At 43.9% G+C, this 22,354-nt stretch overlaps 1 protein-coding gene across 2 annotated transcripts in view; it reads left to right on the top strand.

Moving 5' to 3' along the window:
- The window catches only part of CYFIP1 (cytoplasmic FMR1 interacting protein 1), a 546,797-nt gene that overhangs the window by 420,439 nt on the left and 104,004 nt on the right, over positions 1-22,354 (top strand). For both annotated transcript variants that reach the window (XM_069204288.1, XM_069204289.1), the window contains exon 24: positions 16,599-16,742. In XM_069204288.1, coding sequence (XP_069060389.1) covers positions 16,599-16,742 — 144 coding nt within the window. The remainder of the gene's footprint in view (positions 1-16,598; positions 16,743-22,354) is intronic.

Genomic DNA, 22,354 nt, shown 5'->3' with positions numbered 1-22,354 from the left:
TACCACGTCCAGTGTTGGCTCAGCCAAAAGTGTGCTAGCAGCAGACCGCTGTCCCTGTCCCAACCAGGCGTTCTTCTACTAATTCTGCATATGCTGGATGCTGGGACAAGTTGTAGCCAGTTGTGGCACCTGCAGTACTGATCCCTTGCAGGCCAAGTTGTCAGATACCCTAGAGTTTCTCTCTTTGGCCCAACAAGGGTTTGAATTGGGCACCTTCTAAAGGGTTTCTGCCAGTTAACCTGTTTAACCACAGCGGCGTGGAATTCCTAAATCCCAACGCCCAGGACATATTGTTTGGGGACAAGGACAACAAGTTGTCATATTATTTTGTCCTTGGGACAAGTAGGCCCAACCCCCTGCAGCACAAACCCTTTGGCTGCCAGTTTGCTGTACCATATAATGGATCACGGAAGGGCATTGTCTACAGTAAAGGTAACACTTGTGTCGGTATGTTAATGCTGTTCAAACTTGTATTTATGTTTCATTAATGCAAAGCCTTCATTATTAGGGTGAGCGCTTGCTAAGGAAATGTTGTAAGCTCGGACAGCAGTACTGATAGTAGCTCCAATATAAAAATGTGTATACGCATTTGCAAAGTTGAACAATATGAGGCTACATATAATGCTCCCATGATGCTCTCTGATTAGATGCAAATATTTATAGAAGCTTGAAAGCAATATTGAGAATTATTTGATTTCAAAATCAAAATTTTCATTAAAAAATACAATGAGCAAAAAAAAAAAAATTGCTAAGCTGCTGTGAAATTTTAGGTACCATTTCTTGTAGCCTCATTTAGTAAAATGTGTTAACGCATACAAATATTTAAATAAAAATATATCCATAACGGAAAAATCATTGTAACAACAAGATTTTGGAAAAGCTTGAAAATAAACAAGCATTGTCAAAGTCCGTAGGTTCGACACTGGTCATCAGCCTTTTGATTTTGTCAATGCGTGTCTTGTTTTGACATGATTTTTGTAAAACATTATTGTTGTGGGAGCTGCTGGACCTTAACTACTAGAACAAACATTGGCAGAAGCAATGGTCCCAAAGGAAGGTGACTGGAATGTGCTGAGCTGATATGGAGCGTTGGGAGGGTCTTCCACTTACCCTGATGGGTAGGGTGGCCATGTTTAAGATGACCCCCCCTACCGAAGTTACTATATGTCTTAAAAAATGCGTATTACCGGATCCCACTGGGGTTTTTCCTGGCCCTGGAGCAGAATGTACGGGTTTTTCTATGGGAGAAGAGGCATCCACAAATTGCGCTCAAAACCCTGCAACGTAATCAATATAGTGGGGGCTTGTCCCTGCCGGATGTGGAAGCATATTATTGGGCAACGCATCTGATCAATGTTAACGACTGGGTGTTTGCCCCCCCCCCCCGGTGATCATCATACCTTCAGGTCGGAGAGACTGCAGTGGGAGGGGAAATCTTGTCTTTAATACTTATATGGAGGTTTGGGAGTGAGGCGGCTCCTTCCCGCTACACAGGTGGCTCTTAGAGCCTGGTCTAGGGTCACCAGGGTGCTGGGATGGATGCACAGACCCACCAGGATGACCCCCCCCCTGTGGTTGGGTGGCTGGCTGCAGGAAATTGGCAAATTGACTGGATTCTAAGTGTGGGATCTTATAGGAATCTCCATTTTAGGACATGTGTTGGAAGAGGGGATCTCATGCCCTTTGAATCAATGCAGGCCGCTTTTAGGCTTAATAAGACGCAGTTCTTCTACTATGCTCGACTGAGGCTTGCTTGGAGGGCGGAAGGCCTCCCGGGGATAGAAATACCAGAATATGCCCCGTTGGAAGGTAGACTGTTGACAGAGCAGTTAAATGTCAAAGCCGTCTCTATGGTGTACAGGACCATTTACAGTAATATACCGACACCCTTTGTAGATTACTCAGCTGGTGGGAGGCTGACTTAGGGAAAATGGAGGATATAGACTGAGAAGCAACGTTTGTTTCCCCGAGAAGTAGCCATCAGGTCCAGGCTGCGACTAATTCAATTTAAGATCCTTCAAAGGGTTTACTATGATAGGTAGCGTCTGCATACTATAGGGTGGGCGCAACACCCAAAATGTATACTATGTTAGGGGCAGATTGGCACCTTTTACCATACCATATGGGGTAGCCCTGTACTGGGTGAAGATCGTGGGGGAACTGTAGGGGGTGGTCTCAGAGCGGATCCCACTTGACCACAAATGTATCTTCCTTGGAGTCCCTAATAATGTGGATGTGCCCAGGGAAAAACTCATTCTGCAATTGCGGGTTGGTGGTGGCTAAGAAGGATGTCGCCCGTCTGTGGAGAGCAGAGCTTGGCCCCACGGTAGACACATGGAGGAGAGGGATGGGTGGCTTCGTGATGGCCGAAGAGGTAACATACACAAACAGAAGCTGTCCGAGAAAGTTTGGATGGGTTTGTGGGGCGCTTGGATTATGTACCATTCACTATCTATGTAGGGAGGTTTTGACTGTGGTTCCACTGGAGTTCGACGAGGACTGTAAACTGAGGATGGATGGAGGGGATGGGATTGAGACTCATATGCTGGAGAATTGTGACCAAATCTATAATTACTTAAGGATATGTCAGAGTGTCTGTGGAGTGTTTGGGGGGCAGGGAAGGGCTCATTGTTGTTCCTTTTCTCTACCTTTGGTGCCAAGTGCAGTGCTGACTGTGTACATGGATTTGATCTGGTAAGCAGATCAAAAGAGGTTTAAAAAATAATTTACAGAAGTAGGCCAGGTAATGGTACTCCTAGAAAATATTTGTGAACTACATTTAGCTCAAGAAAATATGCATGTCTAGATTTGCTTATGTGAAAATCTGTTGAGAATTTTCAAGTTCACTTTCCCTCCAATTACTTTTTTCCCCAACTGTCAAGAATAAATGTCCACGCTTTCTCAGTATGGAAAACTTAAATTAGAGAAGAGCTGGTAAAAACCCCCAAAACATGCAAGTTTGTAGGTTTGCACAGACTATAAAAGGTCATTCCAAAACTGGAACTATTGCTTACTGCTACCTAAAGCTTCAGTATGTACCTCTGTGTAAAAGTAGCAAAATAGTAAGGTTTGCTAGTATTCAAACCTTACTAAAGTATGAGCCCTGGCATAATCAGAGGCTGTTATCAGAGCCCTTATATAATGAGATTGCGCCCCTTATTTGTGGCTGCACAACTTGGCTCCAAAGGGACAGGTGGATTTTGTTACAGGCAAGTAGATTTATGAAGCAACCTGTCCCTTGGACAAGTAGATAGTTTAATAAGTCCCACACCCCTGTAACCAAGACATATGCATAGATGGCATAGATGACACTCAGATGACTGAAAATGTATTTTCTGCCACTTTTTTCTCAACAAAATGGTAGAATTTCTTCTGTTTGGCTTGAAAAATGTAGTTCTCTGGGCACGGACCCAAAGCTTGCCCCACTTCAAAATCCCTTTTCCTCATTTTGGACTCCAGGTTTCATCCCAACTCTTATATCAAACCTGTGGCCGTGAGTTCCTTTTAGCTATCAAAATTAATAGAAATGTGAGGAACGCCCTATCTAAAGCAAACTTACTTTCCTCCATTCAAGTTATGATTCTCTTCAGTATTTACTGAGAATATGCTTTCCTCATTGTCCTCTCAAAATCACAATTTGTACATCTCAGTGTTGTGCTATAATCTGCTCAACTTCTTGCGATTACAAAGGAATCTGACCTAAGCCTGGTTTTACCTCCCTGAAATTGACAAGACATAGCTAAGCAAATTCAATGTTTTGGCCCAGACATCTCTGACTTGGTTGCTAGTGTATTGGGCAGTAGTGTGTCATAATCTGATTATATGCCTGGATGTCCTCCAGCATATTTTCCCGAGGCAAAATTGATGGATATGCATTTTGATGGGGCCCAGTAGTTTAGAGAAAAATCCTGTGTTGCTGTAGTGTGTTTCAAAAACTGTAGTGCTATGGCTCACTCCTTGTAATTGCCGCCCCTGCCTTCCAGCTCTTTCAGTATTAGAGGAAGGTGAGAGGTTAGACTAGGGGCATTGCCTACCACCAGCGACTTCAATTACAACCTATCCAGCAGTGAGTTCTGAATTTTCTTAGCGCTATTTATAGATAAAGGACAGCAGCTGCAGCATCAATTCCGTTCATCCTCCCCTCAAGCAAACCCCTTATATTTGCACTCATGCAGGCATCTGGGAGCAGCAGGGGTCCAAATATGACGTTGCCTACCCTACTGGCACTTTGGGTGCACATATTGTGTAAGCTGGTTATGCTGTCCCTTTTTCTGAACACCCCTCTTCAGATTCCTAACTGCCCGCCTGCCTCGCGATTCTGTGGAGTGGACTTTCAGGAACAATATAATCCTAATTAAGCTTACTCAAATTGCCAGTACAAACTCAAGGCCCAATGTACTATGCGATTTGGTGGTCCCAAAAGGCGCAAAATGGCCTTTTCTAATGTACCATCCCTATTTTGCAAGTTGGCGTGCAAATACCAACTCACAAAATAAGCACTGTGACTCACAATTAGGAAGGGGCGTTCCAAGGGCGTCTCTTCCTAACTGTGAGTCGCAGTGGCATGTATGATTGTTTTGTGACCGCAGTTGTGGTTGCAAAACAATTACAGTTACCACCAATATCAAATTGGTGGTAACCCATCCACAAAAGGGAAGGCAGGACCCGTTCCCCTTTGTGAATGGAGGTGAAACTATTTTTTCAGAGCAGGTAGTGGTCCCACGGACCATTGCAGACTCTGAAAAAATGATAGGAAATCTTTTCATTGTGTTGTTTGAAGTGCAGCCCGTTTTTCTTTTAGGAAAACGGGATGCATTTAAAAAAATGCTTTATTTAAAAATCAGTCACTGACATGGTGGACTGCTGTTCCCAGCAGGCCACCATCACTGCGAGTGCTGCCATTGCCAATGGGGTCGCAAATTGCAACGTACCTCATGAATATTGATGAGGTAGGTCATCTGCGACCCCATTGGGAATTGCAAACAGTGTGGTTGACACTGTTGTACATTCCAGATTGGCACTCGCAAAAAAATGCACATAGCGAGTCGCAGTCTGGAATGGTCGTACATCGGCCCCTTAGTTCTTGTCAAGTATGTTCTGCTTCGGAGAACGTGAAGGAAAGGAGACCACTAATGTCAGTATGCAAGGGTGACACTTATATGCTGCTTGGGGTCATCACTTGGGGTGAGGCAGAACCGTGATGAGCGCTCAGTGTACCGTCTTCGACACGCCTGAGCTATCACAAGAGTTTCCGCATCTAGTCTGGGGAGATTCACAGTGTGAGATGTTCTGCGATTAGATAAAAAATCCACCAGAAGGATAAATACCCAAAGTAAGTAACTTATTCTCCAGTAAAACAGTTGCAGCATATGATGCAGTTTCTTGAAATAACTTTCTGGAATCCATATGGGTGTTTTCGGGGGATGGAAAAGTATCAAGCAATTTAGTAATTATGTCATCTTTGAGAGCAGTGACCACATATAGAAGCAAATGCTTAATTCTGAACTGCACTAAATTACACAGTCGATGTTGCCACGCTATCGAATAATAATCAGGTTTACCTCTGGATCGAGGTTGATTTGCATACATAAATACCTAAGCTTTTGGTTCTTTTTCCAATGGGAACCCAACTCTTTTCACCATCTCTGGTGAACTCTTCCAACATAGAACCGATTTCCTACAGTTCATTTTTTTTCCATACTAGTTTATAAATGAATATATTTTGTGATCTCTGAGTGGACATAGGTCTAGGCTGTGTACCAAGTTGCTTTTCTTTACCGGACTTCAGTCATTTGTGATTGTGTCACAGATTCCCTAACTCTTGTCGTTAGCAACACCATGCATTGATTCTTCTAAGCAGGGTGACATCTGTTCTTATTTCAGCATGCAAAATAAATTGCGCTGAATGTGTTTGCTTCAGTTTTCCTACAAAACAGGTTTTTGTAAATTGCAAAATGATTCACAATTCTAAAAGTCCGTTATTACTACAGAGCGTTATTAAAATTAGTTTATTTAAACAATACCGTATTAGTTCTCAGCAGCCTGCAAAAGAGTTAATCAGTAGCAGTGAAGCATCCATACAATGAAGGTAAAATCGGAAATTGAAATTAAAAAAGATTAGGAGAGACTCTGGCGGCATCAGAACAGAGAAATCAATGGTACATCTAATGTTCATGGAGCAGGCAGTGCAGTAGTTGCTGAGTGTGTTTGCTTAAATGCATCAAACTGTCATCTTTAATTTTGGTCATATCTGTGATGAACTTAAGTACCACAAATTTAGGTAGAAGGCAGTCTAATTCTTAGTGCAGTGGCTGATGCAATTTCTTTCTGTTATCCCAAGCTGGCCCTAAATGTAGTTGCAAATTAAAATTTTGAGTTGCTATAGACTCTATCATGAGCTTAAAAATAATAAAAAATGTAGGAAAGATTTGCCATCAGGGCATGGGCAGATTTGCCACAGCTGATATTGTGCTTGGGAAAGTCAGACTGTTTCCTCTTTTTTAGTTTCATTGGTACCTTTTGTATTTGATTTCCAATTCAGAGATATTGGCATGGCCACAAGATCCATTAAAAAGTAGGAATTGTTTGATAAATTGATGCATGTGATCCCCTCTGCTATGGAGAGTGTCCTCCAGTGACTCATTTGCCCCAACGTCCCCCATCCACAAGTAACTGCTTATCAAAGCTATGTCAAAACGGTCTACAGCCCACCATTGCAGACACTTCCAAACACAACCATGCTCCCTTCACATTTGCACGTGGGTAGTCACACTTATTCCCTGAGAAGTGTGGTCGGGAATCTTTTTCTTTTCGTTGTAATTGCTACCATGAGGCTACATCTCAGTGCTGCCTGGGGAGCAACCATCTGACTCATGCCTGCTCTCTGCATGCCCTCTTCACATCAAGGGATCTGAGGAACTTCCTGAAGTGTGGGCAAAGCATGTTTGGTTCTATTCTGGAGAAGATGCTTGATTTAAATTTCAGCTGGAATCAAGGCAAACGTTCACAGGCCTCTGAAAATGGCTCATTGCCAACTTCCTCAGAATCCATTGTGGTATTAAGGTATACTATCTGTTACCGCTCTCTCAGGGAGGTTACTGTCTTAGGGAACATACAACATGTACGTACAATTCTACTCAGTTTACACCTAGAGTTAAGCACCCATCTTCCACTGTTACCTAACAATTTCTTCCAGCTAATTTAACTCTATTTGGTTGTCAGAGATGTTGGGTCCTGCCCAGGAGCAAAAGACCTTTGGTAGAGTAAGCCTTCCACTTCTAGGGAAATGCTGTTGCTGTCTGATCAAGCCAAACTCTTATGCAGTTGTGGTTGCTGCAAGCCACTTGTTGCAGAATGTGGTAGAGGGGTTTGTGTTATAACAACAAATCATAACCCAGCAAAATCATTATAGATAATTGTCCACAGCTAACACTCATAGCAAGTAAAGGTTCAGGTGAGTAATTGAAATGTTAACTAAACAATTAACTGTAGATAGTTTAATTTGGAGAATTCTCTGTAATATTATATGAAATGATCTTCTTTCTAATGAGATAGGTCAGTGGAAGAGCAATAGGATTTCCGGAGCTGCTGCGAGGTTAAGACACTTTAGACCGCTATCTTTCAGGGCTACCCCAAGAGGGCACCAGATTGCATCAAATGGTGCTTTTAAGGGAGCTGGAGCACCCAGATACAAACTGGCATTTTGTCTTGTGAGCTGAAAGTCTTTGCATCATGTTATCAGGACACCATGTTTTCAGTTACAGATGTCTGGGAGTTGTAGTTTTGGTTTGCTTACAGTAAACAATGAGACCTGCTCATGTGGGCAAAATCTGTTGTGATTTCCTCCCTAAGACAGGTTGCAATGTGTGGATGGAAATGATTGCATTCCTCAGAGATAAACAGTGCCCCTTCCATATAAAGTGCTCCAAAGCTAAATCCAGTGGTTAGTAGTCCTCCCTTCTCGTCTACTCAGGTAGTATGAAGTGTGATGTGCTGCAGCGTTCCTGGCAAGTTCAGTGCGAGAATCCTCCCAACTGTTCTAATGTGTATTTGGTCTGCCTTCATCAAGCCTGTTGGTATCAGAGTACCTTATGTCAGCTGCCATGCAAGTGGGCCATATGGAGGATCCACTGGACCCTGAGGTTGTTGACCCAGAATGATAGAAAAAGGGAGTGTGGATGTTTGAGCTTTAAAAATATTATGTTCGATGGCATATGTTGCTGCAGATACACATGTTGGCAGGTGCGCTCCTAACTGTTTGTGACTTTAAAGGCTCCCTTGAGCTACTGGGCTGACGAGCTCTGGAGCAGGCACCAGCATGCCAGGAAAGAGGTACTGAAACCGGGGGATTTATGGCAGCATTCCCAGCACCCCGCAAATATGTTCTCTGCTGAAGAAGGGACTAACCCAGAAACACATGTGTCCAGAGATGCACAGTAAAGGCTGTACCTACTTAAAGGTGAAATATTTAAAAATTAATGGAGTTCGTTTTTTGAAGATACTACATCTACCATGATGCAATGGGGCAGATTAATTGCTGGGATGTCAGGCAGGTGCGCTCCTAACTGTTTGTGACTTTAAAGGCTCCCTTGAGCTACTGGGCTGACGAGCTCTGGAGCAGGCACCAGCATGCCAGGAAAGAGGTACTGAAACCGGGGGATTTATGGCAGCATTCCCAGCACCCCGCAAATATGTTCTCTGCTGAAGAAGGGACTAACCCAGAAACACATGTGTCCAGAGATGCACAGTAAAGGCTGTACCTACTTAAAGGTGAAATATTAAAAAATTAATGGAGTTCGTTTTTTGAAGATACTACATCTACCATGATGCAATGGGGCAGATTAATTGCTGGGATGTCAGGCAGGTGCGCTCCTAACTGTTTGTGACTTTAAAGGCTCCCTTGAGCTACTGGGCTGACGAGCTCTGGAGCAGGCACCAGCATGCCAGGAAAGAGGTACTGAAACCGGGGGATTTATGGCAGCATTCCCAGCACCCCGCAAATATGTTCTCTGCTGAAGAAGGGACTAACCCAGAAACACATGTGTCCAGAGATGCACAGTAAAGGCTGTACCTACTTAAAGGTGAAATATTTAAAAATTAATGGAGTTCGTTTTTTGAAGATACTACATCTACCATGATGCAATGGGGCAGATTAATTGCTGGGATGTCAGGCAGGTGCGCTCCTAACTGTTTGTACACATGTTGAGCACAGTCCGCTGCCTGGTGTTGGGCTCGGAGTATTACAAGTTGTTTTTCTTCGAAGAAGTCTTTTTTGGTCACGGGACCGAAGGACTCCTCCCTCTTCGGCTCCATTGCGCATGGGCGTCGACTCCATCTTAGATTGTTTTTTTCCGCTGTCGGGTTCGGACGTGTTCCTTTTCGCTCCGTGTTTCGGTTCGGAAAGTTAGTCAGAATCTCGGAAGAAAGCGTCGGTATTGTTCCGTTCGGTATCGGGATAGTTAGGTACATCGACACCGATCATCGGAAAACTTTGGGGTAGCTTCGATCCCCCATCGGGGCCTGGTCGGCCCGACCGCGTGTGACGCCGAAGCCGATGGAACGGACCCCGTTCCGTTTCTGCCCAAAATGTCACAGTAAGTATCCTTATACAGATCAGCACTTGGTCTGTAACTTGTGCTTGTCCCCCGAGCACAAGGAGGATACCTGTGAGGCCTGTCGAGCCTTCCGGTCCAGAAAAACACTCCGGGACCGAAGAGCCAGGCGTCTACAAATGGCGTCCACGCCGACAAAACAACGTTTCGACGACGAAGCACCCGACTCCGGTCGAAGGACCGCCATGGAGCAACCTCGGAGCCGAGATAGCGGCTCCGAGAAGCAAAAACAAGATGCCGGCACCGAAAAACATCGGCACCGAGACACACTGCCGAAAGCCACAAAAATTCAGTCGGTACCGAAGCCGAAAAAAGATTCTCTCTCGGCGCCGAAAAGTTCCACACCTCCTTCCTACACAGAGGAACAAGGAATAAGTGGCCAGATGCACAGATTTGGACAAGAGCTCCAAAGTGTAGAATCAGACTACACACAAAAGAGACTGTACATCCAACAAGACACAGGGAAGATATCAACCCTTCCCCCAATAATGAGAAAAAGAAGGATCGGATTTCTCAAGGATGACACACAACCACAAGCCAAAGTGGTTAAAAAAGTCACGCCTCCGCCCTCTCCACCACAACAGGCATCGCCGGCACAAACTCCGCCACAAATACACTCACCAGCGCAAACTACTATAAGTCAAGATAATCAGGATCAAGACGCTTGGGACTTATACGACACCCCAGTGCCGGACAATGATCCCGATTCATACCCCACAAAGCCGTCACCGCCAGAGGACAGTACCTCATACTCGCAACTGGTGGCTAGGGCAGCAGAATTCCACAATGTCCAACTGCATTCCGATCCTATAGAGGATGATTTTTTATTTAACACCCTCTCGGCTACACATACCCAATATCAATGTCTCCCAATGCTACCAGGGATGTTACGGCACGCAAAACAAATTTTTGAAGAGCCCGTAAAATCAAGAGCCATCACCCCAAGGGTGGATAAGAAATATAAACCACCACCCACAGACCCAGTGTTTATTACTTCGCAGTTACCACCTGACTCCGTAGTAGTAGGGGCAGCTCGCAAAAGAGCAAATTCCCATACATCTGGCGACGCCCCACCTCCGGACAAAGAAAGCCGAAAATTTGATGCGGCAGGAAAAAGAGTCGCATCACAGGCAGCCAACCAATGGCGCATCGCAAATTCTCAAGCGCTGCTAGCCCGATATGACCGCGCACACTGGGATGAGATGCAACTTCTCATAGACCATCTTCCCCAGGAATACCAAAAAAGGGCGCAGCAAATAGTTGAAGAGGGACAAACGATCTCGAACAATCAAATCCGCTCTTCAATGGACGCAGCCGATACTGCAGCAAGAACAGTCAACACTGCTGTCACCATAAGGAGACACGCATGGCTCCGCACTTCAGGGTTCAAACCTGAAATCCAGCAGGCTGTCCTTAATATGCCCTTCAACGAAAAACAACTTTTTGGCCTTGAAGTGGACACAGCCATTGAAAAACTCTAAAAGGACACAGACACGGCCAAAGCCATGGGCGCACTCTACTCCCCGCAGAGCAGAGGCTCTTTTAGAAAAACTCCATTTAGAGGGGGGTTTCGTGGCCAACCCACAGACACCACCAGCCAACAAACAAGAACCACACCCTATCAGGGTTCATTCCAAAGGGGAGGTTTCAGGGGATATAGAGGGGGTCAATTCCCAAGGAGTAGGGGAAAATTCCAAACTCCAAAAACACCTCCACCTAAACAGTGACTTTCAAGTCACACAACCCCTTCACTCAACACCAGTGGGGGAAAACTAAGCCAATTCTACCAATCTTGGCAGCAGATTACAACAGACAATTGGGTACTAGCAATAATCCAACATGGCTATTGCATAGAATTCCACAAATTCCCACCAAACATCCCTCCAAAAACACGCAAAATGTCACTACAACATTTAGAACTTTTAGGACTAGAAGTTCAAGCACTACTGCAAAAGGATGCAATAGAATTAGTACCAGTACAACAAAAAAACACAGGAGTTTACTCCCTGTACTTTCTAATTCCAAAAAAAGACAAAACATTAAGACCAATATTAGATCTCAGGACACTAAATACCTACATCATATCGGACCACTTTCACATGGTCACACTACAAGACATCATTCCACTGCTCAAACAGCAAGATTACATGACCACATTAGACCTAAAAGATGCGTACTTTCATATACCGATACATCCTTCTCACAGAAAGTACCTAAGGTTCGTATTCAAAGGAATACATTACCAATTCAAGGTGTTGCCATTCGGAATAACAACTGCACCAAGAGTATTCACAAAATGTCTAGCAGTAGTAGCAGCACATATCAGGAGACAACAAATACATGTGTTTCCTTACCTAGACGATTGGCTAATCAAGACCAACACAGTAAGAAAGTGCACAAACAACACCACATATGTCATACAAACCCTTCACAAACTGGGTTTCTCCATCAACTATACAAAGTCACACCTCGAACCGTGTCAGACACAACAATATCTAGGGGCAACCATCAACACATCAAAAGGAATTGCCACTCCAAGTCCACAAAGAGTTCAAGCATTCCACAAGGTAATAAGTGCTATGTTTCCAAACCAAAAGATACAAGCAAAATTTGTGCTAAAACTTCTAGGCATGATGTCATCATGCATAGCCATTGTCCCAAACGCAAGACTACACATGCGACCCTTACAACAGTGCCTAGCATCACAATGGTCACAAGCACAGGGTCAACTTCTAGATCTGGTGTTGGTAGACCGCCAAACATACCTCTCGCTTCTATGGTGGAACAGCAACAATTTAAACAAAGGGCGGACATTTCAGGACCCAGTGCCTCAATACGTTATAACAACAGATGCTTCCATGACAGGGTGGGGAGCACACCTCAATCACCACAGCATTCAAGGACAATGGGACGTACACCAAACAAAATTTCATATAAATTACCTAGAACTGTTAGCAGTATTTCTAGCGTTAAAAGCCTTTCAACCCATAATAACACACAAATACATTCTTGTCAAAACAGACAACATGACAACAATGTATTATTTAAACAAACAAGGAGGAACACACTCAACACAATTGTGTCTCCTAACACAAAAAATATGGCAGTGGGCGATTCACAACCACATTCGCCTAATAGCACAATTTATTCCAGGGATCCAAAACCAACTAGCAGACAACCTTTCGCGAGATCACCAACAAGTCCACGAATGGGAAATTCACCCCCAAGTTCTGAACAATTACTTTCAAATTTGGGGAACACCCCAGATAGATTTGTTCGCAACAAAAGAAAACGCAAAATGCCAAAACTTCGCATCCAGGTACCCACACCGCGAATCACAAGGCAATGCTCTATGGATGAGTTGGTCAGGGATATTTGCATACGCTTTTCCCCCTCTCCCTCTCCTTCCATATCTAGTAAACAAATTGAGTCAAAACCAACTCAAACTCATACTGATAGCACCCACATGGGCAAGACAACCTTGGTATACAACTCTACTAGACCTTTCACTAGTACCGCATGTCAAACTACCCAACAGACCAGATCTGTTAACACAACACAAACAACAGATCAGGCATCCAAACCCAGCATCATTGAATCTAGCAATTTGGCTCCTGAAATCCTAGAATTCGGACACTTAGACCTCACACAAGAATGTATGGAGGTCATAAAACAAGCTAGAAAAGCTTCCACTAGACACTGCTATGCATCTAAGTGGAAAAGATTTGTTTGCTACTGCCATACCAATCAAATCCACCCATTGCATGCCTCTACAAAGGACATAGTGGGATACTTACTACATTTGCAAAAAGCAACCCTCGCTTTTTCATCTATAAAAATACACCTCGCAGCAATATCTGCTTACCTACAAACTACTCATTCATCGTCTCTATTTAGAATACCAGTTATTAAAGCATTCATGGAAGGGCTAAAAAGAATTATACCACCAAGAACACCACCAGTTCCTTCATGGAACCTTAACATCGTCTTAACAAGACTCATGGGTCCACCTTTTGAACCCATGCATTCCTGTGAAATTCAATATTTAACGTGGAAAGTCGCATTTCTCATTGCAATCACATCCCTCAGAAGAGTAAGTGAAATACAGGCATTTACCATACAAGAACCATTTATTCAAATACACAAAAATAAAATAGTTCTAAGAACAAATCCCAAATTTCTACCAAAAGTAATCTCACCATTCCATTTAAATCAAACAGTAGAATTACCAGTGTTCTTCCCACAGCCAGATTCCGTGGCTGAAAGGGCACTACATCCATTAGACATCAAAAGAGCACTAATGTACTACATTGACAGAACAAAGTTAATCAGGAAAACAAAACAACTGTTCATAGCTTTTCAAAAACCACACATAGGAAATCCAATCTCTAAACAAGGCATTGCTAGATGGATAGTCAGATGTATTCAAACATGCTATCTTAAAGCCAAGAGAGAATTGCCTATTACACCAAAGGCACACTCAACCAGAAAGAAAGGTGCTACAATGGCCTTTCTAGGAAACATTCCTATGAGCGAAATATGTAAGGCTGCAACCTGGTCTACGCCTCATACATTTACTAAACACTACTGTGTAGATGTACTAAATGCACAACAAGCTACAGTGGGCCAAGCTGTACTAAGAACATTATTCCAAACTACTTCAACTCCTACAGGCTAAACCACCGCTTTTAGGGGAGGTAACTGCTTTATAGTCTATGCTCAACATGTGTATCTGCAGCAACATATGCCATCGAACTGAAAATGTCACTTACCCAGTGTACATCTGTTTGTGGCATTAGTCGCTGCAGATTCACATGTGCTCTCCCGCCTCCCCGGGAAGCCTGTAGCCGTTTAGAAGTAAATCTTAAATCTTAAACATTTGTACATTTGTAAATAATTATTATAAACTTTTAATGTACATACGTATTCACTCCATTGCATGGGCACTATTTATAGCAAACAACTCCAGCCTCACCCTCTGCGGGGAAAACAATCTAAGATGGAGTCGACGCCCATGCGCAATGGAGCCGAAGAGGGAGGAGTCCTTCGGTCCTGTGACCAAAAAAGACTTCTTCGAAGAAAAACAACTTGTAATACTCCGAGCCCAACACCAGGCAGCGGACTGTGCTCAACATGTGAATCTGCAGCGACTAATGCCACGAACAGATGTACACTGGGTAAGTGACATTTTCATTTCTTCATATTGGGCTCAGGTTTTTTCCAATGGTCTTCAGTTTTAAACTAAAGCCTGTGAATGGTCCGTCAGTGCCTTATGACTCAGTATCTTCCACACCAATATGTCCTTCTTATGCTGATGTTGCTCTTGTAGAACTATCATAGAGGAAACCATTTGTTAAGAGATTGAGATTCATTGATCAACTCTGGCCATGAGGGGACATAAGAGAAAGCGAAGGAACCACCTTCCATCAGTGTATGTTGTAATTTTGACAAAAACAATGCAAATTATTTCACCAAGACGCTGAATCCTCTGCTAGTTAGTGAGGTCTTCTGAGCATTAACAGCTGCATCGACCTAGAGCTTGGCTTTTCTCCATTCTTTGCAATGGCTGTATTTGCAGGTACCACAACCATCACCAGTTCATGTTCTGTGGGCTTCCCTGATGGCCCATGCTGCACTGTAATGGAGTGGAGTCACACCAGACTGACAGAGATACACGAGGTGGTAATCACAAGGGTATTAACTATTTCCATTCCAGGGGTCTGGGAGAAGCCACATGACAGGGTGCTGGCTGGTGTAGAGGTCTGTTGTGTTTCCATTGTCCCTCAGAAAGAGGATAGGTTGCCATTCCTGTACCCTTTGCAGGTACCCAATGCCTTGTTCAGTCTAGTATTACCCAGTATCCTTGGATGGCATTGAAACCAGCTACAGTTTTTTGCATAGAGTCAAGCCCCATTATAACAGTTCTTAGTGGTCCTCTCAAGAAAGTGTTATGCAAGGAGAGCACTTGTGGGTGATCTTGTTAAAGTGTTTATCAAACTATGCACATATTCAGATTAAGACAATGACAGTGACCTTCATGTTGAGATGAAGGGCCTACATTCATCAGTTTCCGAAGCTCTTGCTTGGCTGCCAGTGGTATCTAGAATTCAATTTGAGTATGTGACTAAACACAAGGCCTATTGACAGACTCACCATAACTATATGGTCGTGGCATGTCTAGCTGTAGATACACATGCTGTGCATACTCCTGCCATCTAGTGTGTGGCTCAGACATGTGCTACTTGTTTTTGTTCAAAGAAGTGTTAGAGTCACGAGATATTGTGATTCCTCCCTTAGACAGTATTGTAACATATTCTAATCAACTAGAGACCACTAAGATGCAGATCAAACTATATGGCCTCTCTTTACCAGTTTATCAACTGGTGCCACATGCCGTCAAGAGTAGAGGGCAGAGGGGCTGCAAAATGTCAATGTGACATGGCCAAGAGCGGGCTTCCTTGACATTTCATCCTAGAGTCAGTGGTAACTGAAAGTCGTCCAACAAAGAATGAAAACTTGTATCTGTTTAAGCAAGCCTTAAAGTAATCTGACTTTTTAGCCATTTGATTGTTCAGCTCATGCTATGATTGAAGGGCTATAGAGTTATCATTACCTCCTTGCATGGCATCAAACAGTAGAAAGAAAAAAAACATTATTTCTAATGGGGTGCCACATGCTTTTACTAACACTTTTTTCATGAAATTCCAGTTTTACTCTTTTGGGTTTTGCACTGTGGTCTTTTTCTAAGCAAGCATGTCAATGTTTCATTCTCTCTTGTAATAAGTAACAGTACTCCCTTGACCCAAAGAGTGAAGAATATAGAGTTTGTAAGTTTGTTTCTATGTGTGGGTTGGGCATGCAGTGTAATTGTGTTAAAAACGTTAGTGATAATGCCTATTGGATCCAGCATCTCAGGGCAAAGGTTATAAGGTTACTGTTCAGAAGTCTACTTATGGTACATAAAATAGTCTTATATTCTTTCTTTAGGCCTTGAATTTGGCTTATAGCACCATTTACAGCAACTACAGAAACTTTGTTGGCCCACCTCATTTTAAAGTCATCTGCCGCCTCCTTGGATACCAGGGCATTGCAGTGGTGATGGAGGAACTGTTAAAGGTCGTCAAAAGCTTGGTGAGTTCTCCTACCTTTATATTCTTCTCACTTTAGCTGAGATAACATGTTAATTTTACATATATATATGGAATAAGACTTGTTGTGGGTTTTTCATTTGAAAAAATTATAAATATGACTAATTAAAAATATGCACACCTGGTAATTGTCCTTGGAGTACTACTGACAGTGATTTTCCTGAGCTGCAAGCTCTTCATGGATGATTGCAGTTCTTTCTTTCAAGGAATTAGTGGTTCTCCAACTCAGATAAATGAAATGTCTGACCCCAGACTGTTGGTATAATGAGTCTGAAGTTGAAAATTATTTAGCTATTTTAAGGATCCTTGCCCCTTGGGTCCTAGTGACCTTGTCTTTCTCTGTCTCAGAAATCCTATCCCTCTCTGTCCCAGAGACCTTGTCTGCCTCTCGCCCCTAACATTGTCATCTTCTCTACCAGTGACCTTGCTAATTTCGTTCTTTTTGACCTTGTCCCTCACTCTCCCATTGACCAGTCCCCCCTCCTCCCCAGTGACGTTGACACTCTCTAATGCAGTGAACGTGACTCTCCTTGTCCCAGTGATGTTGAATCTCCCTGCCATAGTAACCTTGTCTGTCCTGTCCTCACAAGCAGGTCTCGAACAATCCCAATGACCCTCTCACCATCGTCTACCTTTCCTGTCTCTCCCCAGTGCAAGTGGTGCTGTGTCCTCCTGTCCCAGGGGACCTTGTGTCCCCTTGTCCCAGTGATCCTGTGTCCCCCTGTCCCAGCTACTCTCCCTCCTTTAAGTTACAGTGACTATGCCTTCCCCTTCTTCCAAATTCTTTCTCCTGCCCCAGTGACCCTGCCTCCACTTATCCCTGTCTTTCAAAAGTGTCTTCCAGGGCCCAGTGAGCATACCTGATTAAAACCATCCCAGTGATGGTTTCTAAGTGTTTCAGAAACTGTTAGTTGAAAAGAAGCAGCTGACCCGTTATAGTGAAAATAAGGACTTATTTTATACCCAGTTTATGGATTAAGCTCTCGTTTGAATCATAAATCTGGTTTTAAACTTTGTTTCTAGCAGTTACTATTCCCTCTGCAGATTCTTAACATTTTAAACTTCCCGGGCACAGACTGGAATCCAGTGAAACATGTACACCCGAGGCCTTTGGCACTAGAGAACAGGTGTTTCTGATGGATTATAACTGCTCACCTTATAATAGTCCACAGTCGCTAGACTGGATCCCCATTCTTTTCATAGCAGTCCTCCTGCATACTGCTAGGTGGCGCTGTGTGACTCCACATTGCCCTGAAGTGATGGAGCAGAATTGTAGCTCCACCCCTGCCCTCGGTTCCTTTATTTATGTGCCTTTCAAAGTGGATCCAGAGCTCCATTACCCTTATTTGTCAGTTTTCTGACAACTTCCAATACAGTGTGCTAGGGAACAATGACCCCACTGAAAAAGACTGAATACAGGCTGTGCCCAGGACTGCAGTAAGTAGATGTTGGTCATGGATCTGCACAAGTTGTTTCTTGACTCTAGCTATGACTCTAAGTCATGTTGTAAGTGTTCACTTTTGGACCAGAAGGTGATTTGAGACCGGGAGGGGAGGTTGTATGTTGACCTGCACAAGAAGTTGCAGCCTTCTAAAGGTCATGGGTCCGAGTATGGTCCTATTTGTGGGCCGTTCTTGTAGCTGTTCCACTTTACACTTTAAGTTTTCTAGTACGCTGATGGCTACCTGGTTGGAACCATGTTCTTACCCACCTGTGAACAGGCATGTGGGCAGATGTCAGAGACTGGCTCATGGTGACCCAGATTTTCTCACCAATCCTCCCACTCGAGAGCCTTATTGTGCAGACCTCATTCAGTAAAGTGAATCCCAATTGATTCCCCACAACTCCTTCTGGGAATCTAAGAGGATTGACGCCTTTTAGCAAACACATTTTCTTCAGACAATTCAGCATTGCAGTCTGTCATTGCGGACTGCCTATTTTGTCATTATACCCATGCCCTTTGGGACATGGCCAGCAAGATCTTGTCAGGTGCCGCAAAAGATCTGAGGGCCTCTATTGCCCAGACGATTCATGATGGGTAAGACATAGGCAAATAGGTTATCCACAAAGGCTCGGATACCACGTATTGCCTTGACTGGAAGCTTGGTTCCAAAGTGGTCCTTCATCGGCATGCCTTAATGAGGTTTACTGGTTCCTCTGGTGATGTTCTGGCTTTGCTGATGGACATGCCCTTTGATAGGTCTGCATCTTCGGTGAGAAGGTGGATTCCTCTTTGAACCTTCCTTTTGGGCCTATTGGCTTCTACAAAACAGCCTTCACACCACTTTTGGAAATGTAGATGCTACTCCAGAGACTGGCTTATGGATAGAGACAGCTTTCACAATCAAGTAATACAGCAGTCAATCCAGTCCTTTCGGCGCTGGAGGCGCAGTTCCAGCAGACATGTGCTAGCAGGGGCACCAATCTTCTGATACCTTCTCCTCCACTACACCAGCCAACAGACCACGTTAGCTTGCCCTCAGCAGCTTTTGCCCACCCAGTATGAGGCAAGATTCAACATTTCCTCCCTGGTTGGCTATCCATCAAGTCTATCAGATGAACCCTGAAAATTATTCAAAACAGCTATGCCCTACCCTTTCTTTCCTCTCCAGTTAGCAAACCTCCCACATTGAAAGGGATTTCAGAGAAGCACCTGACATGCCCCTGTTGCAATCCGAAAGTGCAATACAAAAGGTACTGGGCCTTGAGAAAGGGGCCACAAGCCTGTCTTGGACCTCCATCCTCTCAATGCCTTTCTATGAAAGGACAGATTTGAGATGCTCAAGTTGGCCCAGATCCTCTCTGCTTTGGATCTTGATGGTGTCCCTAGATTTGCAGGATGCATATTTTCAAATCGCAACAGGGGTATGCCATTCTTTTTAAAGAAAAGATGAAGAATGGAATAGGTATGGTTCAAGTCTGAGGTACCAGAAGAGGAACAAGTGCCCTCACACACCCAGAAGGGTGTCATGCTTCATCATAGGGCATGCTCTTCGTCAGGCCGGTGCTACAGTGCCCGACGGGCACCCACTAGGGGACTCTTTGCAGGAGATCGTTTATGTACAATGATGTAAGTGAAGTAAGAGTGTGGGGCTAATGGTGTAGGTTGGAGATACAAAGTTGTGAGTGTGAAGGAATGTGCAGAATAAAATGTGGTGAATAGTGGTGAGCTGGAACGCTATTCTGCAGTGGTTTGTGAGTTGGTTTTTTGAGTGGGGTTTCAATCCTAGATAACAGAACTACAGAGATCAGTTTGTGTGAGGTGGACCTCGAGCATCCAAGTTACCAACAATGATGCATTTTGCCTTTGTTATGACTGGTGTTTTGCCTCCGATGTCTCACATAGGGGGAACGTTTGTCTCTGCCCTCATTGTGCCTGTTCAGCCACATGGAGCCAGAGTTGCACTGCTACGGATGAAACAGTTCACCATCCTACAAACTTGTAATTGATTAATTCACGTGATAATTTGTGATCCTATTGTTTGACACCCCATCTAGTGGTTCATTTAATGCCAAAACAGTAGTCAAGTCCAACAGTGATTTTTCTTGGGTAGCTCTAATTATTCATCCGATCTGAGAGTCGATTTGATATGGGCTTTTGTTTTCTCCATTTGCCAGAGTGCGAATACATTGTGAAGCGAGAAGAGGATGAATCGTGTACTTTAAAGTCTTGATAAATGTAATAGTTGACATTGCGAGAACACCAGATTCACTGCCATCCATTGCTGGTGGATGCACCTTCCTGCAGATTCTTCACCCTCTGAATTATACTCCTAGGGTTCAGACTACTCTGGAAAAGCTTTCCCCTGCAAATTTACTATAGCACTGCTGTCTGGCGCCAGGTATCTTTAGATGCAGCTTCCCCTCCAGACATGATGACACTGGAGTAAATTCGGCCCCAACGTGCACTCTTTTGTCAGTTCCTGTTTTTTTATCGATGTGGGTCTGGAACACTCCCCAGACTCCAAAGCATTCCAGCATTGGCTAGCTCAAATGTATCATCCAGTACCTTTAGTTTTGAAGCCTCTCAAAGATGCCACAAGAAGCAGTCCCTTTCAGAGCTGCATAAAATGTGTGTGGTGTCTTGGATCATAGCACAATTCCGGGGCCTACGATTGTTATGCATCCATGCCTTCGAAAGTTAACCGGGGTTGAGACACCTTAGTGATCGCTCTCACTCACTGGTAAGTAACCAGTTAGAGTGCAATTCTCAAAAAGATTTTTCCATTTAAAAAAACACAAAAAACATAACAGGAAGGAGAAATTCTCTTCTTGCCCAAGGAAGTGGTCCTGCACCTTGGACCATTCGGAGTTTTGCTGATATTCCCCAATTCCAAACTCCACCTCATTGGTGGATAAGATCTCAGTGTTTGAAAATATGAGACCAAAGTTTCCAGGTTATGTTTGACCTGCCCCATTGAGGTTATGAAACCCCCTGTGACACCAGAGCCACAAGAGGAGAAAGAACAATAGGTCTGCTGTTCTGAACTGGAATGATTCTTGACAGCTGCTGCAACCTTTGGCTGTCTCCCAAAGGGGAGCACATTCCTGTGGACTTGACAGCTCTGACGCCGAACCTCTTCTTATTCTGGCCCCCAGCACCTAAGAAGTCAAAACCTACCAAAACCAATCTCCTGCCAACTACGGTGGCACTCTTGAAGCTAGCAATTTCAGAGGAAATTTTCCATGTGGCAAAGGAAAAGGTTTAGGCGAACTTTAACAATGTTCCCTTAGCAGAGCATCTCCCTGCGGCTCAGAGATATACACAGATGGTGAAGATTTTCCGCTCTTACTAATATGGCTGTACAGAGGATGATGACTCGGAGGCTGATAACCTTCTTCCTCATTGTAATCCTGATTGTCACTTATATAAGTACTTACAAAACGTGAGTAGCATGGACACCTTTGCCAGAAGGAGACATCCCTTACTTCTCTGGTCCTGCTTTAGAGCAATTTTACTCATTTACGTCTCTAGTAGAAACATTCTACTAAATCCTTGGAATTGGCCGTACACTCTGTGGCAATAAAGTCTAACATTTTGACTGAGATCTTGCAACGTTCATCCTCAGTGATGGATCCCTTTCTTTCATTCAGTGACGCCCTATTGGATCCTGTCATGGCTGCTTGGGAGAAAACCTTTTCAGATTAGACAATCCATAAACAGACAGGCTGACATCTTAGACTAGCTCCAGGTGAAGTTCACTCTTGCAGGGTGAATCTTCTCTGGATTCACATGCTGTGCACCATTCTGCCATCTAGTGGTTGAGTCAAGAAACTCTCTCTTTCTATAGTAGCCTTTTCTTACTTTCCTTTTATTTTGAGCGTTGACGTCCCCATCATTTGGTGCTTGTTGCAGCCTCCTCTGACGTCAGACTCCTTCCCCGCAAGTCCCCACTCCTGGTCGCCATCTTCAGAGTCTTTTTTCCTATTGTTGGGTCTGGAAGCGTCGTGACCCTCTCCAAACATCAAGAGGAAGAAGAAGAAACAAAACCGTATTTTCATCAAGGGAAACGGAGAAAACCATTACGATAATTAAATAAGGAAATTTTACCAAGAGGTTCCATCGAGCTACAGCGAAAAGCCTGAAAGTAAGTG

The sequence above is a fragment of the Pleurodeles waltl genome, chromosome 8 (genome assembly GCF_031143425.1).
Source record: "Pleurodeles waltl isolate 20211129_DDA chromosome 8, aPleWal1.hap1.20221129, whole genome shotgun sequence".
Taxonomy (NCBI): domain Eukaryota; kingdom Metazoa; phylum Chordata; class Amphibia; order Caudata; family Salamandridae; genus Pleurodeles; species Pleurodeles waltl.
Note: the sequence above shows the minus strand (reverse complement) of the source record. Positions and strands in the feature narration are given on the sequence as shown.